At 36.5% G+C, this 19,236-nt stretch overlaps 2 protein-coding genes across 3 annotated transcripts in view; both read left to right on the top strand.

Moving 5' to 3' along the window:
- LOC122089467 (phosphatidate cytidylyltransferase, mitochondrial) overlaps nucleotides 1–599 on the top strand; it is a 19,617-nt gene extending 19,018 nt beyond the window's left edge. For both annotated transcript variants that reach the window (XM_042659220.1, XM_042659221.1), the window contains one exon: nucleotides 312–599. The gene's annotated coding sequence lies outside the window, so the exon portion shown is untranslated. The remainder of the gene's footprint in view (nucleotides 1–311) is intronic.
- Nucleotides 600–811: 212 nt separating this feature from the next.
- LOC122089468 lies at nucleotides 812–19,187 on the top strand. The gene is made up of 7 exons (XM_042659222.1): nucleotides 812–1,469; nucleotides 3,252–3,345; nucleotides 6,076–6,129; nucleotides 7,110–7,182; nucleotides 14,133–14,173; nucleotides 18,760–18,819; nucleotides 18,931–19,187. Exons 2-7 carry the CDS (start codon nucleotides 3,280–3,282, stop codon nucleotides 18,979–18,981), a joined length of 345 nt encoding a protein of 114 aa, XP_042515156.1. The 5' UTR covers nucleotides 812–1,469; nucleotides 3,252–3,279; the 3' UTR covers nucleotides 18,982–19,187.
- The last annotated feature ends 49 nt before the right edge of the window (nucleotides 19,188–19,236 follow it).

Raw genomic sequence — 19,236 nt, 5'->3', positions numbered from 1 at the left:
AAAAAAAAAAGAAAAAAAAATGGAATCAACTTTTACTTTAAACGTGGTAATAATTGTCTTAGATGCAGCTTTAGGCAAATTGTATGTTAGGATACTTTGTAAATGGAGATTTAGATAGCTAGTTTAGGATTCATAGTTGTCAAGGTGTCAGCTAGGTGTTCATGCCCCCTTCAATGCCTTGGTTAGCTTAGTTGCCTTAACAACTATGTTAGGATTTATGTTGTAAAATGCTATTTCCTTTACCTAACAAAGTATATGAAAGAATGTTGTTGGAATGATGAGTTACTATGCTCTTTGTTTATCTTGAACAGATTGTTTCATCGTCAGCTCTAAGTATGTGAAGCTGATCTTTTCACTGGCTGGTGGAACCGTCTGCTCGATTGTGAACGGCACTGGAACGTCCTTTTAAAGCTAAGGACAAATATCGTGCCAAATTGGTTTCTCCATTTTCCTGTTTTTGATGTTATGTTTGGTTGGTTTTGATCCAGCAGCAGTAACAGCTTTATCATGTATTTGAAAAACTAGGAAGGAATTTATTCCTTCAAGTACATGTATCACCTGCACCTGATTTCATCTGTCTAACCATTCGTTCGGCTTTCTGTCTTTGTTTATGACACCTTAACTCACAATCGGAAAGACAATATGATTGAGTTGGACTGCCAATTTTAACGTGTGGTTGACCCAGAAGTCTTTATCTATCCAATGGTTAGTGTTGGAAATCTCACATCGATTAAGTTGGATGTCTTAATATACCGTATGAGCCCTTCCACCACACATGAGGGGATGTTGGGAATAATCCATTGGTTAAGTTCAGGACCTAAGTGTCTTCATATGGTGCTGAATATGCATGGTTATCGACAGGGGTAAATTACGTAAAAGAAAAAGTTCTGTAGACGAAAAATGTGGGGAATCAAATTGCACACCCTCACACAATTCCCTATTCCTCACCATATTGAATTGTCTTCTCCCCCCATCCCCTACAAACGTTTGGAAGGAGAACACTCTTTCACTGGAATTAGTACATAGGAATCGGAGGAGGGAAACCTTCTCCATAGATAAAGCGAAAAAGAAAGACAATGCGTGAGGTGGAGCAGAAGCTGGCCAAGCAGTCAAGTTTTAAGAATCGGGATGGATCGGTCCGGACCCCAGTCCCAATAGGGTCCTGGGATTCCGGATATGCAAGGAATCGGGTAAAACTCGGGATCAGGACGTACCGATTCCGATTCGAGTTCTGAAGAGACGACTTGTCCAGTTGTCCCTTGCGGCCATGCCTTCGTTTTTTTTGTTTTGGTGAATTTACTATGCCCGTTTCTTAATTCGTACTGAAACCCGGAAAGAGCCGTCACTCAGTCGCCACCCTCGCTCTTCACCGATCTGATATCTGAATTTGAACTTTCTTCTTTCTTCTTCAGATTCACCGACTCGCCGTTTTCATCGTCCGTCCGCATCGCCGATTCCATCAATCAGAGGTACTTTCTCTTTCTCTAGATGTCACTCTGTGGCCTTGCCGGTGGACGTGTCTGAACTCTGAATCCAATCGATTAGGAGCCCTGAAATTCCCTTCCTGCTTTCGGCAACTCCTGGGTTGCTGGCTGCTGTCGAGGAAAGAGTAACTTCTGTAAATCGTCGATCAAGACTGAAATTCAAATTCATCATTACAGTCCCAAACTTCCAATTTGATCTGTGATATTGGCGATTTAGTGTTAATTTTTCCCTAAGTCGTACTGGTAGGGAAAGGGAGCAGGGAAGATTTCGTTTGAACATAAAATTGTTGGGGAGGTAGTGGTGGTAGTCGTGTGTGTGTGTGTGTGTTTTGTCAAATTCCGGCCGTAAGATTTTCTTTGAACATAATGTTGTGGCAGCAGTGTTAGTAGTGTTTTTTTTTTTTGGTTTAATCCTCTTTTTATGTTTTCCCTTTAATGATGAGAAGGAAATTTTGTAATTTGGACAAACCATCTGATACTTTATGGCTACTTGCTGGCTTGGTTACGTTGTAAGCCCGTATGGGAGATTGGTGCATTATCTTGATTAGTTTTAGGACTTCTTCATTGCCTTACTCTCGAGTACCCAATCTGTTCTTTTCTTTTCGTTGCTTTCCTCTCTAGTGCATCATGTATTCACTTTTTCCATCGGCTGTTTCAGTTAGTAAAAACCTTCAAGAGGGTGTTTGTATGTTCAGTCCCGCAAACAAGATAACGGTGCCATTTGCTTGTGATGGGTATAATACCTCTCTGGCTCAAACAGAAAGTTTCAGAAAACCACTCCTATCCTATGGAAATCACTTATAGTGTAAAGTAATCACTAGCACCCAATGTGATGGACACATGAATTTTTGTTTCTCAAGGCTCCTTGTTGTGGTGTGAGCCTCAAGTTCAATGTTACTATAAGGCATAGACAAAAAGCCCCACAGTATTGTACTTTATGGCTTTTGACTTTTAAGTGCATGCCTAGCTACCACTACCTATTAGTCTGTAAGTTGTAGGGATCTCATTAAAGGAAGGGTGGTTCCACACTTCCACATTTGTTATGGACAAAACAAAGGGTGATTTAATTGCTGAACCTAAAAAATTCTAATCTCACTCGTTTGTATGAGGGTAGAATTATGATAAAGTTAATCTTCTTGATTCCCAATTTTAGTTCTATTTTAGAGTAATGGTTGAGTTTAAATCAGTTCTTTTAATTCATTTTCCTGCTGGATAGTTTTGCCCCCTCAATGTTAAACTTCCATATGCCTATAATCTGTTTGCAGCCTAGTATGGTGATTATGGTTTAGAAATTATCTATCAAACTAAATATGGTCTATGATCATCTTGGGTATTAATATCATAGTTGTCAAGGCGTCGCCTAGGTATCCAGGCACCTTGATCACCTTGCGTTTGGACTTTGGACCCCCTCAATGCCTGGGGTCACCTAGACACCGTGACAACTATGGGTATTATGATAATATGTATTTAGCTATTGTATTATGTTTATTTCAGTTGTGAGACTTTCTTTTGATAAATTTATATTCTAAATGCTATTAGTGTGTGTGTTGAATGATGTACATGTTTTCTGCATATTGAATATATTCCCTTATTTTTGCTTCCGAACATTTAAGTAGAAACATGTACCGTATGGTTACCATGCCCTTTTTCTATGTCGAATCTTCAAAAGTATTATTGAAGTCCAGACTCCAGGCACGTTTAATACCCCTACGTATCTTCACCCTCTTGTTGTACCTGTATTTACTAACTATGGTCGTGAGTCTCCAGATTCCGAACTTCAGACCCCATAGTAGCCATGGACGAGCAGGAATTCCGACGCATTCTGGATATGTTCCCAATTGTCCGATCTCGAGATTACTGTGTAAGCATCTCTATTTTTGTGCGTCTTCTGTTTTAATACTTTTACTTGTTTGAAATTTTTTTTTTTGGGTGCAATTATCTTTCTCTTTATAATGCTTCAATTACTAGAAGATTTGAAAGAGAAAAAGAATAAGAAAAGTTGCTTGAAGGTATGGACATGTAGTCATTTTCTATATGCCCTTTCTCTCATTTTCTGAAGATTATTTAGCAACAACAACAACAAACTCAGTCTTATCCCAACTAAATGGGGTCAGATACATGGATCCGTGCAAAACAAAAAGGGAAAACGGAGGTCCACACAAAATTATGGGGAATGAAGATATGAGAAGTGAGAAATGAGGAATGAGAGAAGAAATTAAATAAGTAATCTGAAGATTATTTAGCAATTTTTTTTTTCTAACTTAATCATTCATGCATTATATGCCTTGAAGTCGTGAACAAAGGTTTTTCACTTTTTTCCTTGTTAGTTTCTACTCAATCCTGTAATGGGCATGCTCTATAAGTCATGGAGATGACACAACCAATGGTTTTAATGGCATCTTTATTCCATTATCTTTATTGGGTTTCTGTTATTTATGTTTTGTGTGTCGGTGATTAGGAATATTTGTACTTTCAATCTGTATTATTTCTGGACTGAAAGGGTTGACCGACCATGTGAGTTACACCAGGACATGCATTTGGATTTCAATCATGTAGTATCTAATTGCTTTTTCCTTTTTTGATTGTGAGTTTCTGATATATGCATTTGTCATAAATCTCATTGTATGATGAGGTATGATTATGCATCACTTAGATCCATTTTGGGGTCAAGTATTAGTATCCCTCATATTTATGGAACTCCTGTATGAGAACAATTAAGTGGAAGTAGCTGGAGATGTAGAAAACAGATGTGAAATAGCTGCGTTCAATGAAGGGTCAGGAGGGAAGACATAGTTTAACACAGGAGACCAACTGATTTATCATTTATAAAAAGAGGGTTAGGGTTTCCTGGTCTGTATTTATTTACTGTCTCATGGGAGGTCAAAAGAGGCTGAAAGTGGTCCCTGCTTACATGTCAACTTTCAGCACAAACAGACTTTTTCAAGTGGAAAAATAAGTGGAGAGGTGGCATGGACTATTGAGAGGGTGCATGGACATTCATGGGAGGTTATATGATTCAATTTGAGACTGAAGTTTGACATTTGGCCAATCCAGATGATTCCTAAATATCCAATGGTTAGAATTGCGACATCACGTCATCATCCTCCCATGTGGGCATGTGGTACAACCATATGGTCTGCTAGAGCAGGAAACCTTTCACCTTTATAAAATTAAGAATTGAATATTCTATATTCATTGGAACCTGAGTATAGATCTGACTCCCTGTTGACATCCATTGGGGAAAGATCACAAACTCCATCATCGCCATTGAAGTCCAACTCCTGGAAGATGGATTTACTGCAGGTGTATTGATTTTAAAGCATGTTCTTGTTGATAAATATGTTTGGTTTATATGAATCCCAATAGATCAGGAGTCTTTTATTTGTAAAGCTGGTTCTCCCCCTATAGTCATAGAAATCTGTCTTCATTGCTTTTGAATATCTTCTTTTCTTTAGTCCCAAAATTAACAAAGATCTGGTGGATTGCATAGTGAAAAGTGGGGTGTTCGGGGTTCATCTGTGCTGGCTGGACTTTGCCCTTATGTGCTTTTTGTAAAATTATCCTTTGATTCTTGTAATTTTTAATTTTGGTAGTGGTAAGCTTGTTTATGTCATCAAAATAGACAATTTGTCTTTCGGTATTATGGTTCAGAGTCCAGCATTAGTAATCATAATATAAAGTCATAAAGTATGAAGTGGTAAACATTTATGGTACCCACATTCTACCTTTACTAATTTGCAGGACTGGACTCCCAAACTCTTATCTTTCCAGAATGATAATTATGATCCAAATCACCTAGATTATGTCCACCTATACCTTAATTTCATATTTTCAGATGGTATTTCTCATTCTAAACTGGAATCCTTTTGTTGGAACTGCTTCTGAACTAATTCCCTCGTCCTTATATCCAAGCTTTGGACCAGCAATGCAAGGGTAAAAGTTGATTTTCATTGTGTTTTGTTTGGAATTATATATAGCCTGCTTCTCAGGCCTTAGTTAGGGCGTCAACTTTTAGAGAAGTCATTTTGGAATTTGGACACTGTTGCAAGCTGCTTTATGTGGATAGTTGTTTAATAAGTGAAAGTTCAACCATAGGAAAGGGCAACATGAGTAACTTTTGGCTTGTTTGGTAGTTGATGTCCTCATATAAAATGGTATCTATTGTCATTAATTTGAATTTTGTGGTATACATGGGTTGAAGTAATTATTTCATCATTCTACAAACCAGGGGGATTGTTGGTTATTTTGAAGCCTGTACTAACGATAAAGGTAGTGTTGTTATTCACACTGAAAGTTAAGCTGAATAGCTTGTCCAGGAAGCTTATGAGAGCTATTGAGAGGTCTAATTAGAACCCGAGTAAGCTCACACACTTTTTGGAAGCTGTCATTTGTGATGTCGATCTTCTCTATGTGATAGAGAAAGTCCCAATATAGCATGCTTCTTTTTGCTTGGTAGATAGTTAAATTAAAGTTCTCTATATCCATGTTGCTATTGAGTTATTAATATTTTATTTATGGATTTGTGTTTATTGTGGAAAAAGTCACCAGAATGCTGATACTTTCGATACTCACCTTATCTTTTACATTTTAGTCTGATTCAGAGTTACCAAGACAACACTCAGCTTCACATTCAGCAAGTGACGAGGTGGAATTACTGAAGCTTTTCCCTTTTTTTTTGTTTTTGTTATGTTCATAGTTGTCCCGGCGCCAAGGCGAACCAAGGCGGTGGAGGGTTGTCTAAGTGCTTAGGCGAGAAGGCGCCTGCCTTAAGGCGAACAAGGCGACAAAGTGTTATTTTTTGTTTTCTCTATTTTCTAACATTATTTAATAAGTTATATATACGTTGTATCATAAAAAATAAAGATTAAGCAACATCAAGTCATTAAAAATCAACAATTAGCCATATTAAATCATAAAAAATTAACATTAAGTTATAAAAAAATCAACATTTAGATAAATGTTCTTGTTCTATAGTAAGTTTGATTGGTCAGATGATTTTATTTTTACATGAGACTTTTTGTATTAGTTATAACATAAAATCAACTTTCTAATAAGTCTAAGATTACTTAAACCTGAATTGTCATGACAAAGTTATGCTCCGGTCAAACTTTATTTTAAGTGCGCGAATGTTGTTAAAATCGCCTGAATGAAAATAATTGTATGGATATCAGAACAAAAGATTATTTTACCTGCCTTTTGGTTTTTAGCAATGTTTTAACATGATAGAATTTATAAAATTTTCATAATTGAGAAAAACCCCAGCATTTAAACGTTGAAAATCGTCCTTATAACCAAAATCCAATTTTTGTTCTTGGACTGGGGGGCTGACTTTTTATCATTTTGGAATTTGATTTTTAAACTAATTTTATTGGATTCAAATAGGAGGTATTTTCTTATTTATGAATAATATCTTAAATAAATGAGATAACAAATATAAAAAAACATTTACTTAATATATTTGGCATAAATAAGGGTAAAAACGCAAAGTGACATCCAATGCAACAAGGCGACTGTCGCCTAGGCCCCAGGCAAACCGCCTGGTTGTCGCCTTGGCGACTCCTTGACAACTATGGTTACGTTCTTTGAATGTTGACTTTAACACAACCAGCAATTTTGTTACCACAGCTAACAGAATGGCAAAATGCTTGGAGTGAGGGGGATAAAAAAGGAACTGAAATTCAGGGAATTGATACAAAAGGTATGCAATTATAGTTTATGCATCAATATATGAGAAGCATTCATATAGATCAGTCTGATTGTTCTGTAGCTTTTTCTTTTGATAGTTATGTAATGAATTTTTGTGTCATCAAGTGTGGGTATGGAAGTAGGGAAGATGAATTGCTTGAAGGAGTAAATTTGTGTGGGTTCTGAGGCTATAATAGTTTGTGATTGAGATTTATGTTATAATTGATCAACAATTAAGGTAAGATAACCCCAAGGGGCTAGCCCAGTTGGCAAGGACCAACACCTCACTATTAAGAAGTTATGAATTCAACTCTCCTTGAAGCCTAACAATTAAAAAATGAAAAGCAATTTAAGTTAAGATATTGGAAAGTTTAGAAGTGTCCTATTATAGAAGGAGCTGTACGAGTGGATGGACCTACTACATAGTTTCTGTAACCATGATTTTGATTGGGGGGATGAAGATACTGGAGCATAGTTGTCATGGCACCTAGATTCCCCAAGGCATTGGAGGGGATTCAGATGCAAGGCGACGCCAGCAAGGTGACCAAGGTGTCCATGGCGCCCGCTAGGCGATGCCTTGACAATTATGTACTGGAGTGTCGGAAAGGGGAGCTAATTGCTTCTTGAAAGAGATTCAAAAAATGTCTCTTTGTTTTGTGGTGCATGAGTTAAAACGGTAATATATCAAGAATATGGGAATCAGCAGCACCTACAAAAACGGAGGTAGTTTTTGGGAGCTATCACTTGAGAGAGTATTGGTCATTGAGAAACTTAGGAAGGGAGTTCCTAGGCTTGCCGAAGATAAAACATGTGAAAAAGGGGGAAAATATTTGCATCTTACAATGTGACGCTGTTATAACTGTGGGATTTCTTTGTGGGGTTATGTGGAATGTATGGTGTTGTAGATGGTATTTACCTCGTTAATGAGATGCTGCCAAATATTGAGATCTTGTGGTGGTTGATTCCTTTGCCATCATGTAGGTACTATGGAAAGAAAGGAACTAAAGGTTATCTGATGCTACATTAAGAACTAGGGTGTTCTGTGGATGTCATGTACTATATAGGGCTTTTGCTACTAAATAATTTATGGTTGTAAGATCCTCCCAGGTTACTAATTAATGGACAGTATTTCAGAGAATGAATCTCATGCAGACATGCTAGATTTTTTTGTAAATATACTGCTTAGACAAACATGGGAAGTGATATATACTAATTCAATTTCTTACAAAATTGGGGCCCGTGGGAGTGTTAAATGTCACGATAATTTGAACTATCTTCTGTCACAAATCGCTGTGTGGCAATCATGTGTGGTCCTGTTGATAGAGGACCCTTGCCCAAAAACTAGTGGGGAAAGTGCCTTGTAAATAGTTTCAAAATTCAGAGTGGATTAAATCAAGGAAATGCCACCAGATATCTTTTGGAGTATGTTGATATTCATGTTATTTTACGAAACTTTAAACTTACTTTCATATCCCTCAGCTTGTTAAAGGCAGAAACTTGACTAGTAACATGGTCTAGGGTCTCTCACATTGACATGTGCACATTGTAAGTCTACCACTTGGCAAGGTACCATGAAATTGTGACCACTGTTTACAAATATGAACAGGCATAGAATGGAAAAGGGCCTTGGGTTGGTATTGATCTGCTTCAACTGTTGGGTCAACCCAGTTCAACCCATCATGTCATAAGAAAAGAACTTCAAATGTGCATATATATCATTTTGTTTATGGATAACATGTCTTTATAACATTACTATATCTTTCTTATCACTTTGGGAATACAAGTAATAGGTTATACATATCCCTATCAGAGTTGTCATGGCGACCCAAGGCATTGGAGGGGTGCCTAAGCACTTAGGCAACAAGGAGCCCAAGTGTTATTTTTTATTTTTCCTCTTTTTTAACATCATTTAGTATACTACATATACCTTGTTCATAAAAAATCAACATTAAGCTACATCAAGTCATCAAAGATCAACATTTAGGGATTTTTTTTTTTGTTTTCTAACAAGTCTGATTGGTCAAATACATGAGACTTTTTGTATTTGGTAGTGCACAAAACTAACTTTCCAACAAGTCTAAGATTTCTAAACTCTAAGTCATAATGAATGCTTTTAAAATCGCTTGAATAAAAATAGTTTTATATACATCAAAACAAAATATTATTTTACCACACTTTTGGTTTTTAGCAATGCTTTACCATAATAAGATTTTTGAAAATTTTCAGAATTGAGAAAAATTTAAGCATTTGAAAGTTGAAAATTGTCCAACAACAAAAAAACCAGTTTTTGTTCTTGGACTAGGGGTTGACTTTTTATCATTTTGGAATATGATTTTAACTATTTTTATTCGATCCAAAATATGAGGTATTTTCTTATTAATGAATAATATCTTAAGTAAATGAAATATCAAATATAAAAACATTTACTTAATGCTATTTGACATAAATAAGTGTTGCGCCTTGCAATAAGGCGACATTGCCTAGACCCCATAATGTAGAACTAGAATCACAAATGATCCTAATCCCAAGCATGATTTGAAATTCTGGCTGAATAGAGAAGATGTCCTCCAATAGGCTTGGTTCTAGCTCTCAAACACTCTCATAGCAAACAAATAAAAGGAAAATAAGAAAAGAATGAGAATTCGATGGAGGGTTGAGAAAGGGGGAAGAACTAGTGAATGGGCATCTCATCCTCAGGTTTAGGCATCTCACCTGGAGCATCTCACCCAACTGCATCCCACAACACAACAGCATAAGCCATATATATTTTTTTTTCATTAATAAAGTCGTGTTCAATATTGGAGCCCCTCACAAACTTATATAAAAGACTCAAAACTGACTCAAACACTAAAAATGAAAGGCCTAACCCAATCCTTAAATAATTGGGAAACCTAAACTGACTAGAAAACTGAAAAGGAAATAGATTCAAAATAGGACTCTAACTAGACTAGTGAATTAAATCCTGTTTTTCTACTTTCTACCCATATTTTAGGTCCATTAAAGTGGCCCATTATAAAGAAAACCCTTGGGATCAAAGGTCCAATACATGCATAATCCAACCCAAGGCTTATTTCTAATAAAATAAACCCATTAAATGACTTATCCGCATCATTTTGCCCTCTCTTAGAAAAAGTTCGTCCTCAAACTTTGTAGAGTGTGAGAGTGATTATAGCATGGTTCAAGATCTCGGCGAGATCTTTTTTTCTTTTTATTAGCGAGGCGAGATCACAGGGGAGGTGTAAAAACGACAAAATCTCGCCAAGATCTCGCCTCTTTACTTTTTTGAAGAAAAAACACTAAGGGACAAGAATTTTGGTGCTTTTGCTTGAGGATCTCCATTCCTATCTTATGTCATTTCAAATTTTCAAATGTATGTTAATGTGACTCATCAGTTATCAATATTAAATTGTTAATTAATTAAGTAATTATCTATGATGTCCTTTAAATTCTTAAGATTATGGTGTGTCATGTGTTGGTTGTGGAATGTGGATTGTGGAATAGAGCATACGAGCCTAGGGTCCGAAGAGCCGGAGACTACTTAGTACTTACATAGTGTACAAAGTCAAAGTACCATCTTAAGTTTGATTTTTAAAAAACTGATGTTTCCGTTGTGTTTAGAAGTCCTAAAATAGGGTAAATACCTAGTTTCAGTGACTACAAAGACCATATGACCACTGAGACCAACCACCAAATTGACCGCGAAAAAATACATGATCTCGGCGAGATCTCTCTTTTTTGGATTAACGAGACGGGGGGCGAGAGCGAGATCTTAAACCATGGATTATAGCATGGTGCATATCTCTCATCAAGCTGTAGAAAAATTCAGGTAGCTCTTTGATAATAAGGATGTGATCTAGAATGTGAGGAGCTCGATCTTTATGATACTTTAATGGGATGACGAACTCCACATGCTCAGCTTCAATAACCTCAAATATATTCATGGGATCATCCACATGAATGCATTCAACCACTGTGTTCTTGACCTCCACAATTTCAATCTCAAGCTCCTTAAGATCTTCCTTTTGGCTATTCACAGTCATCACAGATGTAGAAGCACCATTCTCCTTGGGTTCAAACTCCTTGTCCACAATTGTGATTATGTTGCTTTCGATTGCATCCACATTAATCTCTTTGATAGGAACATCAATGACTACCTCTCCCTCGACAGTAGGAGTGGCTGGATTTTCACTAACACTAACCTCAACTTCTAAATCTGGTTCACTGGTCGGAGGTGTCTTCTCTTGTTGCTCCTTTGCAATGCGTTGTGCAATAGAGGCCGATGATTCCTTTATGCTCTTGTCAATTGTGGGTGGCTTTTGGAAATCTAGTGGAGGGAAGTACATTCTTCGTTCATACTTAGATAGGTACATGCCTGCCAACTAGTGTTGCATCTCGTCCCAAGTTCTAGCCTCACGCCCTTGAGCTTGAAGTTGCCTTTCACGCCCTCTCCATTATATTCGAACACAATCACTCATCTAGGAGCAAACATATCGAAGTTGTTGCATCTCTGTCAAGTTGTTGTCAAAGCACATGTTCAGTTCATTTACCTATTCAAGGAAGATGTATGAAGAAAGCTTCTCACGAAATTCATGTGGCTCCATCCTTAGTTGAACCTGGCTAGGCTCTGATACGAAATAATGTAAGATCGAATCACAAATGATCCAATCCCAGGTAGGGTCTTTTGTAAATTCAATAAAAATCAGATAATATGATAGATAGTATGAACAAAATAGAAATAAGAGAATGAAAGGAAGAATGGGGTAGGGGAATAGGTTGGGTCGAGTATCTCACTCTTCCCTAGGGCATCTCACTCACGTTGTCTCTTATAACACTGCATCTCACAGTTTTCCAGCATAAAGTTTTTTTTTTTTTTTTTTTTATTTAATCAAATTCGTGTTCAATGTTGTAGTCCCTTATAAACTTATATACAAACTTATATAGAAGACTCAAACATTAAAAAGGAAAGGCCTAACCCAATTCTTAAGTAATTGGGAAACCTAAACTGACTAGAAAACTGAAATAACAAAGGAAATAGACTCAAAACAGGACTCTAACTAAACTAATGAATTAAATCTAGTTTTCTTACTTTCTACCTATATTTTAGGCCTATTAAAGTGGCCAATTACAAAGAAAACCCATGGGATCAAAGGCCCGACACACATAACCCAACTTAAAGCTTATTTCCAATAAAATAAGTCCCATTAAGTGACTTATCTGGGTCACTCCAGCTAGGCCGCCTGGAGGCCTAGGCGATGCCTTGACAACTATGATCCCTAATAAGGAACTCCTTATTATCTCTCACCAAGTACAGATTTAATTTCCTGAAAAAGCATTTGTAACTCTTAAAATTTTGAACTTATTAAATTTATAATCCCTTAATTTGAGGAAAGCTTTTAAATGTATGTTTGAAAGTCTGATTCTTTTCTTTAGCAAGGTGCTAATTAGTCTCCATTAATCAAGGGCTATATAGTAGCCCATAGCCCATTTATGAAAGTGTTGAAATGTATGGAGTTTCCTGCTTTTGTTTTCCTCTGAAAAGATTCCAAATCAAGCCCTTTTATAGTGATTTACTTGCATTTCATGAACTGTGAAGTACAATGTACTTAAAGCCAAAAGAAAGAAAAAGCAAAGGAACTGAACCTCATTTCTTCCTAAAAACTGCAATTGGTGTGGATCTAATATGGCTACCCAAGAGGGGGAATGAATTGGGTTTAACAACTACTGGCTTTTGAGGATGAGATGGAAGGAGTGATTGGAGAAACAGAAGGGAAAGCACTCAACAATTTTAGAGTGGTTTGGCCCAATCCTAGTACCTGTATCCTCTACCAAAGACACTCCCATCCTAAGCTTTCCACTAAACCAATTGGCTTCCGGAACCAATCAAACCTCCCTACAATCGCTCACACTTTTGGAGAACAACCTTCTCCCACAAGCAGTTATCAATGGTAAAAGTGAAGAACAAAATTTATAAAGCCTCTTGTAGTTTAGAGAAACAAATAAAAAGTTCAACTTCTCTCTCAACCTATATGCCCAATCAATTAATGTTTCCAGTTAATGTCTAGTAGATTGATAGGTTAAAATCTCACACAATTTCCTTTATATAGGCCACAAACCCCACTCAAGAAGAACTTACTGTTAATGGCTGTTGAGGTTTTAGAAGACTTGAACGGATTTCTGGATGCAGGGTCCGGACATCCCTTGACTCCAATGGTTCTAATTATGACCATTGGGGGACACTGGTCTGAACGCCCTGTTGCAACTTGCAAGATCTGATCATCCATTTTGACAGGGACTGAAATCATGCCAAAAGGCATGGTCTCAGTGTGGATGTCCCTTGGGTTGTCCAGATGTCTCTTTCCTTGTGTAGAGTCGTAGACATCCCTCCTTGGGGACTTTGAATGATGCCAAAAAGGCATGATTCCGGTGCTGGTGTCCATTGGATCAGAATTACTTTAAGTTAGAAGTTCATCTTGTTTTAGCATGCTTCCTTTTCAACACCAATGTGATGGTTAAAATGTAACATCTTATGCGAGGGCAATCTCATTGAATGGAGACTTAACTAATGTTATCAAGAACAACATATAAAACATAGTTTCTGGGATTAGTCCACTAGATCCCTCTCAACTTCTCCTTTCCCTGTTTTTGGTTAAGGTCTTTGACTATTTTATGTAGGTTTTATAGCACATACCAAGGAAGATATTGTTTTTTCTTTCGGTTGTAGAATTTTTTTGGGTTGTTTCTTTGAATATTTTGTTCCGAAAACCAGCTTGTATTGTTGCAGACAAAACATGTTTTTCTATTTAAATAGAAACAAACACGACAACCCCACCCAAAAAAAAAAAAAAAATTGCAAACCCTCCCAATTGACTAGAGTGCTAATATACCTACTGTCATTCTATCATCGTTGCTAGTTTTCATTTTGATTAAATTTATAAAGTTTGTGTGGATTTCTTTTTCTGGCAGATCCATTCTGGGAGAAATTAAAATTAGCAGCAGAGAAGAAGGTATGCTGTTTGGGTATTATTATGTGTCACCAAATTTAAGCTTTAATTGCTTGGCCATTCCATGATAATGTTCATCGATGTTACAGATTCTTTTATGTCAGTAACTGTTCTAATTATCAGTGAGTGTCGCTGCCCTGTAGAACTTTTTAGGAATTTCTTTATGTTCGTGATGCACTGGATTAAGTCACACTTAAACACACTACCTTTTCTTCATTACTTAATGAATGCTAAGAAATTTTTGCAGTAGCATTTGATATTCATAAATAATTCAAAATTTCCTACTCTTTTTGGATTTTTGAGGGCCAACCCGGTGATGCAGGTGGGCATGGGATTACTTGGGTTTAATTTTTGTAATTTGGTTTTTTATTTATTTCCTTTAATTTTAGAGTAGGGTGTCAGTCAAGTTAGATGGGTTAGAATCAATATTTATTTCCATTATTAGAGTTAGATCTTAATTCTGTTTTAGATAGGTTCTTCTTTTGTTTCAGCTTCAAAATAGGAAAGTTTACTTTAGTCTTTAAATATCAGCTTGTACCCAAGGATTTGAACAGATCTTGAGAATTGGATTTGAATGATAGTTTGGGCGAAACCATGGCTGCCGTGAGTGCATACCTCCTACTCCCCTGTTCTCTTTCCCTCTTTCTTCTTCCCTCCTCTTCTTCCCCTATTAATCTGTTTATTGGGCTCGGAGTTGAATCGTCTCAAGTACTCTGTTTTAGCTGCGCTGGAACAGTCTCGTTTGTTGAGTTCATCTCCCTTAACCCCTCTCCTTTCTTCCTAAGATTTGGGGTGGAAGTCCCTCGAGTATAGGTGACCCAAACCTTAAAAGCTCAGCTCTGAAATCCTAATCTGTGGTGAAATATTCAACCTGAACCAGAACTGTTCCAGTAGCTACCGCCTGGAAAAGTTTCAGAACCTGAATACTTGATCGAAGCTTTTTGGTTGATGTCTTTGATGCTTGGATTCACTAAAGCTTTGGAGGGCGATTTCTGTTCACAAAATCTCCAGAGATTTGGAGCCCTGGTTAGGTGGCTGGGTCAATTTCTAGGTTTCTGGTTTCTGCTAGGTACAGGAGTGGAAGTTGAAAACCTTCATCCTCCAGTTCACGATTTCCTTGCTTTATTATTTTATCTCTTTACTTTCCCATTAATACCCCTCTCTTTTATTTTTATTCTGTTTTATCCAATTTATCTTCCTATTCCAAGAATACCCTCCCACATCTTACTTCATTCACTTAGATATTCTCCCTAATTACCAATTCTGCCGCTCCTCCTTGTAACTTCAGATTATTTACCTGTTTGCCATTGATTTATTGTGCTTGGATTTTAATTGATTGGTTGGGCTTATAAGCGATCCGATTCCCATTTTGAAACCTGGATCCACATCACGCCTGGGGGAGAGAGGATTCCAAATTTGTTTCCTTAGTTTTCTTTCTTTTCTTGTCCTTCCCGTTCTATTAAAATTTGGTCTGTTCTTCAGATCTTCTGCACAATAATATAAATGCCGTACCAGATTAGTTGCTTGACAACCAAATTGTAATGGGTTGCATCTTCTGTCTTTGGGTACTCTGGTTTTCCTCTTTGTGGGCTTTTAACTTATTTTCTATTCCTATTGATAAAATGTTTTATTTATAAAAAATAAGATGCTTCTTTATACTGGCATGATTTCAGTAGGAGATATAGTTTGATCATATTTGTTTTCATCCAATGAGTTTGATGCCAGAGCATCCCAAAGCGTAGTATCAATTGTTCCTCTTCCTATTGGAGTTCAAATTATGTGCATCCCCAGGAGAGAGAGAGAGAGAGAGAAGAATATTCTAATGGTTTATCGTCAAATCAGTCTGAAGACAGATTATATTTTTTGCATTTCCGGCAGGTGGAAAGGTAGAATTGAAGAAAACGTTCGAAAGGGTATTTTAATAATAATTCCGGAAGTTGGGTTATTTTGGTATTTTTTGTTTTCTTTTTCGTGGTTTCTATAATAAAGTTAATCTGGAGTTCATTGGGTAGTTCGTTAGAAATCAGTTTCCTTTTCTTCTACTGTAGGTAGTGATTAGTAAGTTATAACTTCGAGCTACAAAATTCAGAAGTTTAAAGAAGTAGAAAGTGGATATAATGTATTTGCTTTAGTAAGTTGGAAAGTCTAGAAGATTTACAATGCTTCTAGTTTGTTCAAAGACAGTCCTCAAGTATTTGAATTACTCTGGTTTCTGCAATCTGCTTGTCACTTCAGTAACTCAGGAGAGCAATTATCATCCTATGGCTGAAGGTACTGAGTTTTCTTTGGTTTTATTGGCTAGGATCACCCCGACTAGCATACTTTCTATTTCCTTTTCTGCTATTTCTATACCCATATAGGAGCAATTATGAAGAGACCTTCGCATCAGTCCTCTTTGAATTGAATGAGGAAGGAGGTAATGTAATCTCGTTATTTGAATTTGAGGTTCACAGACCCATTACAGCCACTCATCCCTATTCTGCTTTCCTCATATCCATCTGATAACTGATTGCCAGTTAGAGTATATCTAGTAAGTGACTAGTACTCTTTTTAGCATATTATTATATGGTGGTTAATGCAGATTTATCAGAGGATTGTTGGTGGTGGGTTTTCTTCTAAGATAGAAGGAAAGAGACTGCTAACAATAAAGCCGCAGGGATAAGGGAATAACAAGGATGAGGGGAATAGATGAGAGTATAGTTTTTAAGGCGGTAAGGCGATGGAGGCGTTTGAGGGTCTTTCGGAGCTCCTTAGCGATAAGGCGGGCATAAAGCGTCGCCTTATTGACTAAAGCGTTCCTGTGTAATATTTTTATAAAACCAATCTATTTGGCTCAAATCCTAATTGTACCCTATTACTCTATTTAAAGGTTCATATTCATACTAATGTAAGATATTATCAAGAAAACAAATCAATAAAGTGAATAAATTAAGTTCATCTTCATCAATCGTCAATCATCAATAATCAATCATCAATCATCAATCATCAATCATCATAACATATTAACATATTAACATATTAACATATAATATAAATACATAATTATGAAATAAAATTATAAATATAAAGAAAAGAAGACATAAAAAATACAAGTATTTATTATACTTACCTCTGTGATGCCAAAATGAGTGCCTAAGCCCTAAGGTCATCCACTATATTTCTACTCCTGTTAAGAAAGAATGAAGCTCACCGCTGCTAGAGCAAACTCACCGCTGCCGGAGCAAAATGGTCGCCTAGATAAGTGGTTCTTCTTTGTTCCTTGATTCCTTTTCAAAGCTCTTTTTTAAAACCTTTGACAAAATCCAAACATTGTTTGTGAATCGTGTTTTTGTTTTGTTTGTTTTGGTTATTTTTGGTGGAGTAAAGCTGATCCCATACATCTCAAGTGTTAACAAAATCATACACCTACCAATAAAAAATCTATATTTGGAATCTTCATCAAGTAATTTTTAAATGTGTTTAAAAAATAAAAACCCATAAGGCGCCACTTCACGTAAGGCGGAGCACTGCCTTACTATCTCTAGACCGCATAAGTGCCAAGGCGTTTTTAAGGCGTCGCCAACGCCTTAGCGACGCCTTAAAAACTATGGATGAGAGTGCTTCATCATACATGAGTTCCCTTTACGGTCATAGACAATTTCCTATTCTTCCATCCATGATTGACCAACTATAATTATATGCTTGGAAGAAGGAAATAATGACATCTAGCACCTTCAAAGTAGGTAAATTTTGAAATTTCACTTAAAGCATCACCATTAGATTGTACAATGATCTTGTCTGTCTTAGACAACATCTCTACTGTGGATTGCAAGATAAGATTCTCATTCCACTCTTTACCTCTGAATAGGAGATAAATCTTTCCATTGGGCGAACAAACTCTAGGCTTGAAAATAAAGGTACCCATGGCTAGGTGAGGCTCTGTTACCAGGTTATGCAGATTGGAGAGATGGATCTGCTGGTGGTGGGTGCTTTTAAGATGGAAGGAAAGAAACTGCTAGCAATGATATTAACTAGATCAAACTAATTTTTCGTTCCATTTTTTTCCTTTTTTTCTGTAGAGAAAAAAAGTGGGAGGTTAATCCTTACATGTTTTTTAATAAATTCCCTCTTAGTTTTTGGATTCAAAATTTGTCTTCATTTTATTTTCACCACTTGCATTTGCTTAATCTTTTATGTACTGAAAAAGAGTATTTCATCTTTTCTTTTGTAATTTAAACGTTATGGTCTTAATGTCACGCTCATATATACCCACGGTCTTGTGCTCTTGATGCTGCTGTTCTTTTTCTTTGGCCACTTTGCAAATAATCACAGCAGTCGTAACTTATTTTTATATGAAGAATGACCTTTGTTTATTTCACTGTTTTCTTTTGAGGTCACTTCTAGATGTACGGCATAAATGTTCAATGTGAACTCCCTTTCCTTCTTTATTTGTCCATTTTCTATGTGAACAGATTGTTGATACATTTCATTTTAGTGATAATCTGGATCTAGAATAATTGAATGGCTTCACTAGAAAAGATAATGCAAATATTATTTGCTGGTGTCGTGGTGGGGGATGTAAAACTAGCTGTTTGTTTCTATTTTTGTAGGTTGGTGCAGCTGAAGCTGAGAAATTCTGCAAGGCTTTCCAAGTGGTTCACAGGAAACTTGTATGCATACATATCTGATGAATATTTAGTATATTTTATTGTCATTTTCTTGTATTTCTATTGTTATGTACTTAACAAATGAAGTGTTTTCCAAATTGCATGTGATTTCAGGTGTATGAAGAACTAAGTCTAGATGTGGCGCGGAACTTTAACATCCGATGACAGGTTATATGAAAATACAAAGCAGAATTTTATAATAAACTCAAGTAGATGTTTCATTGGATATTATTCTCGTTATGCCATGTCAAAAAGTTGAAAAGAAAAAAATATATAATGAATGATTATATTGGTAAATGATTAAGTTCTCACTGAATTGGGGTAAGTGGCGATAAAATGAGGATGTTTGAGGTGTGGATTGATGCCCAGAACAGTAGAGATCTGATACAATTTATGTGGATTGGGTTCTAGCCCTGGCCT

The sequence above is a fragment of the Macadamia integrifolia genome, chromosome 9 (assembly GCF_013358625.1).
Source record: "Macadamia integrifolia cultivar HAES 741 chromosome 9, SCU_Mint_v3, whole genome shotgun sequence".
Taxonomy (NCBI): Eukaryota; Viridiplantae; Streptophyta; class Magnoliopsida; order Proteales; family Proteaceae; genus Macadamia; species Macadamia integrifolia.
This window is presented reverse-complemented; position numbering and strand designations above follow the sequence as displayed.

Bases quoted from the DNA above. Each gene is read 5' to 3' on its own strand.
- LOC122089468 (XM_042659222.1), top strand. From the start codon at position 3,280: ATGGACGAGCAGGAATTCCGACGCATTCTGGATATGTTCCCAATTGTC. The intron at 7,183-14,132 runs GTATGCAATTAT...TTTTTCTGGCAG, and splicing joins TCAGGGAATTGATACAAAAG to ATCCATTCTGGGAGAAATTA. The intron at 14,174-18,759 runs GTATGCTGTTTG...CTATTTTTGTAG, and splicing joins AATTAGCAGCAGAGAAGAAG to GTTGGTGCAGCTGAAGCTGA.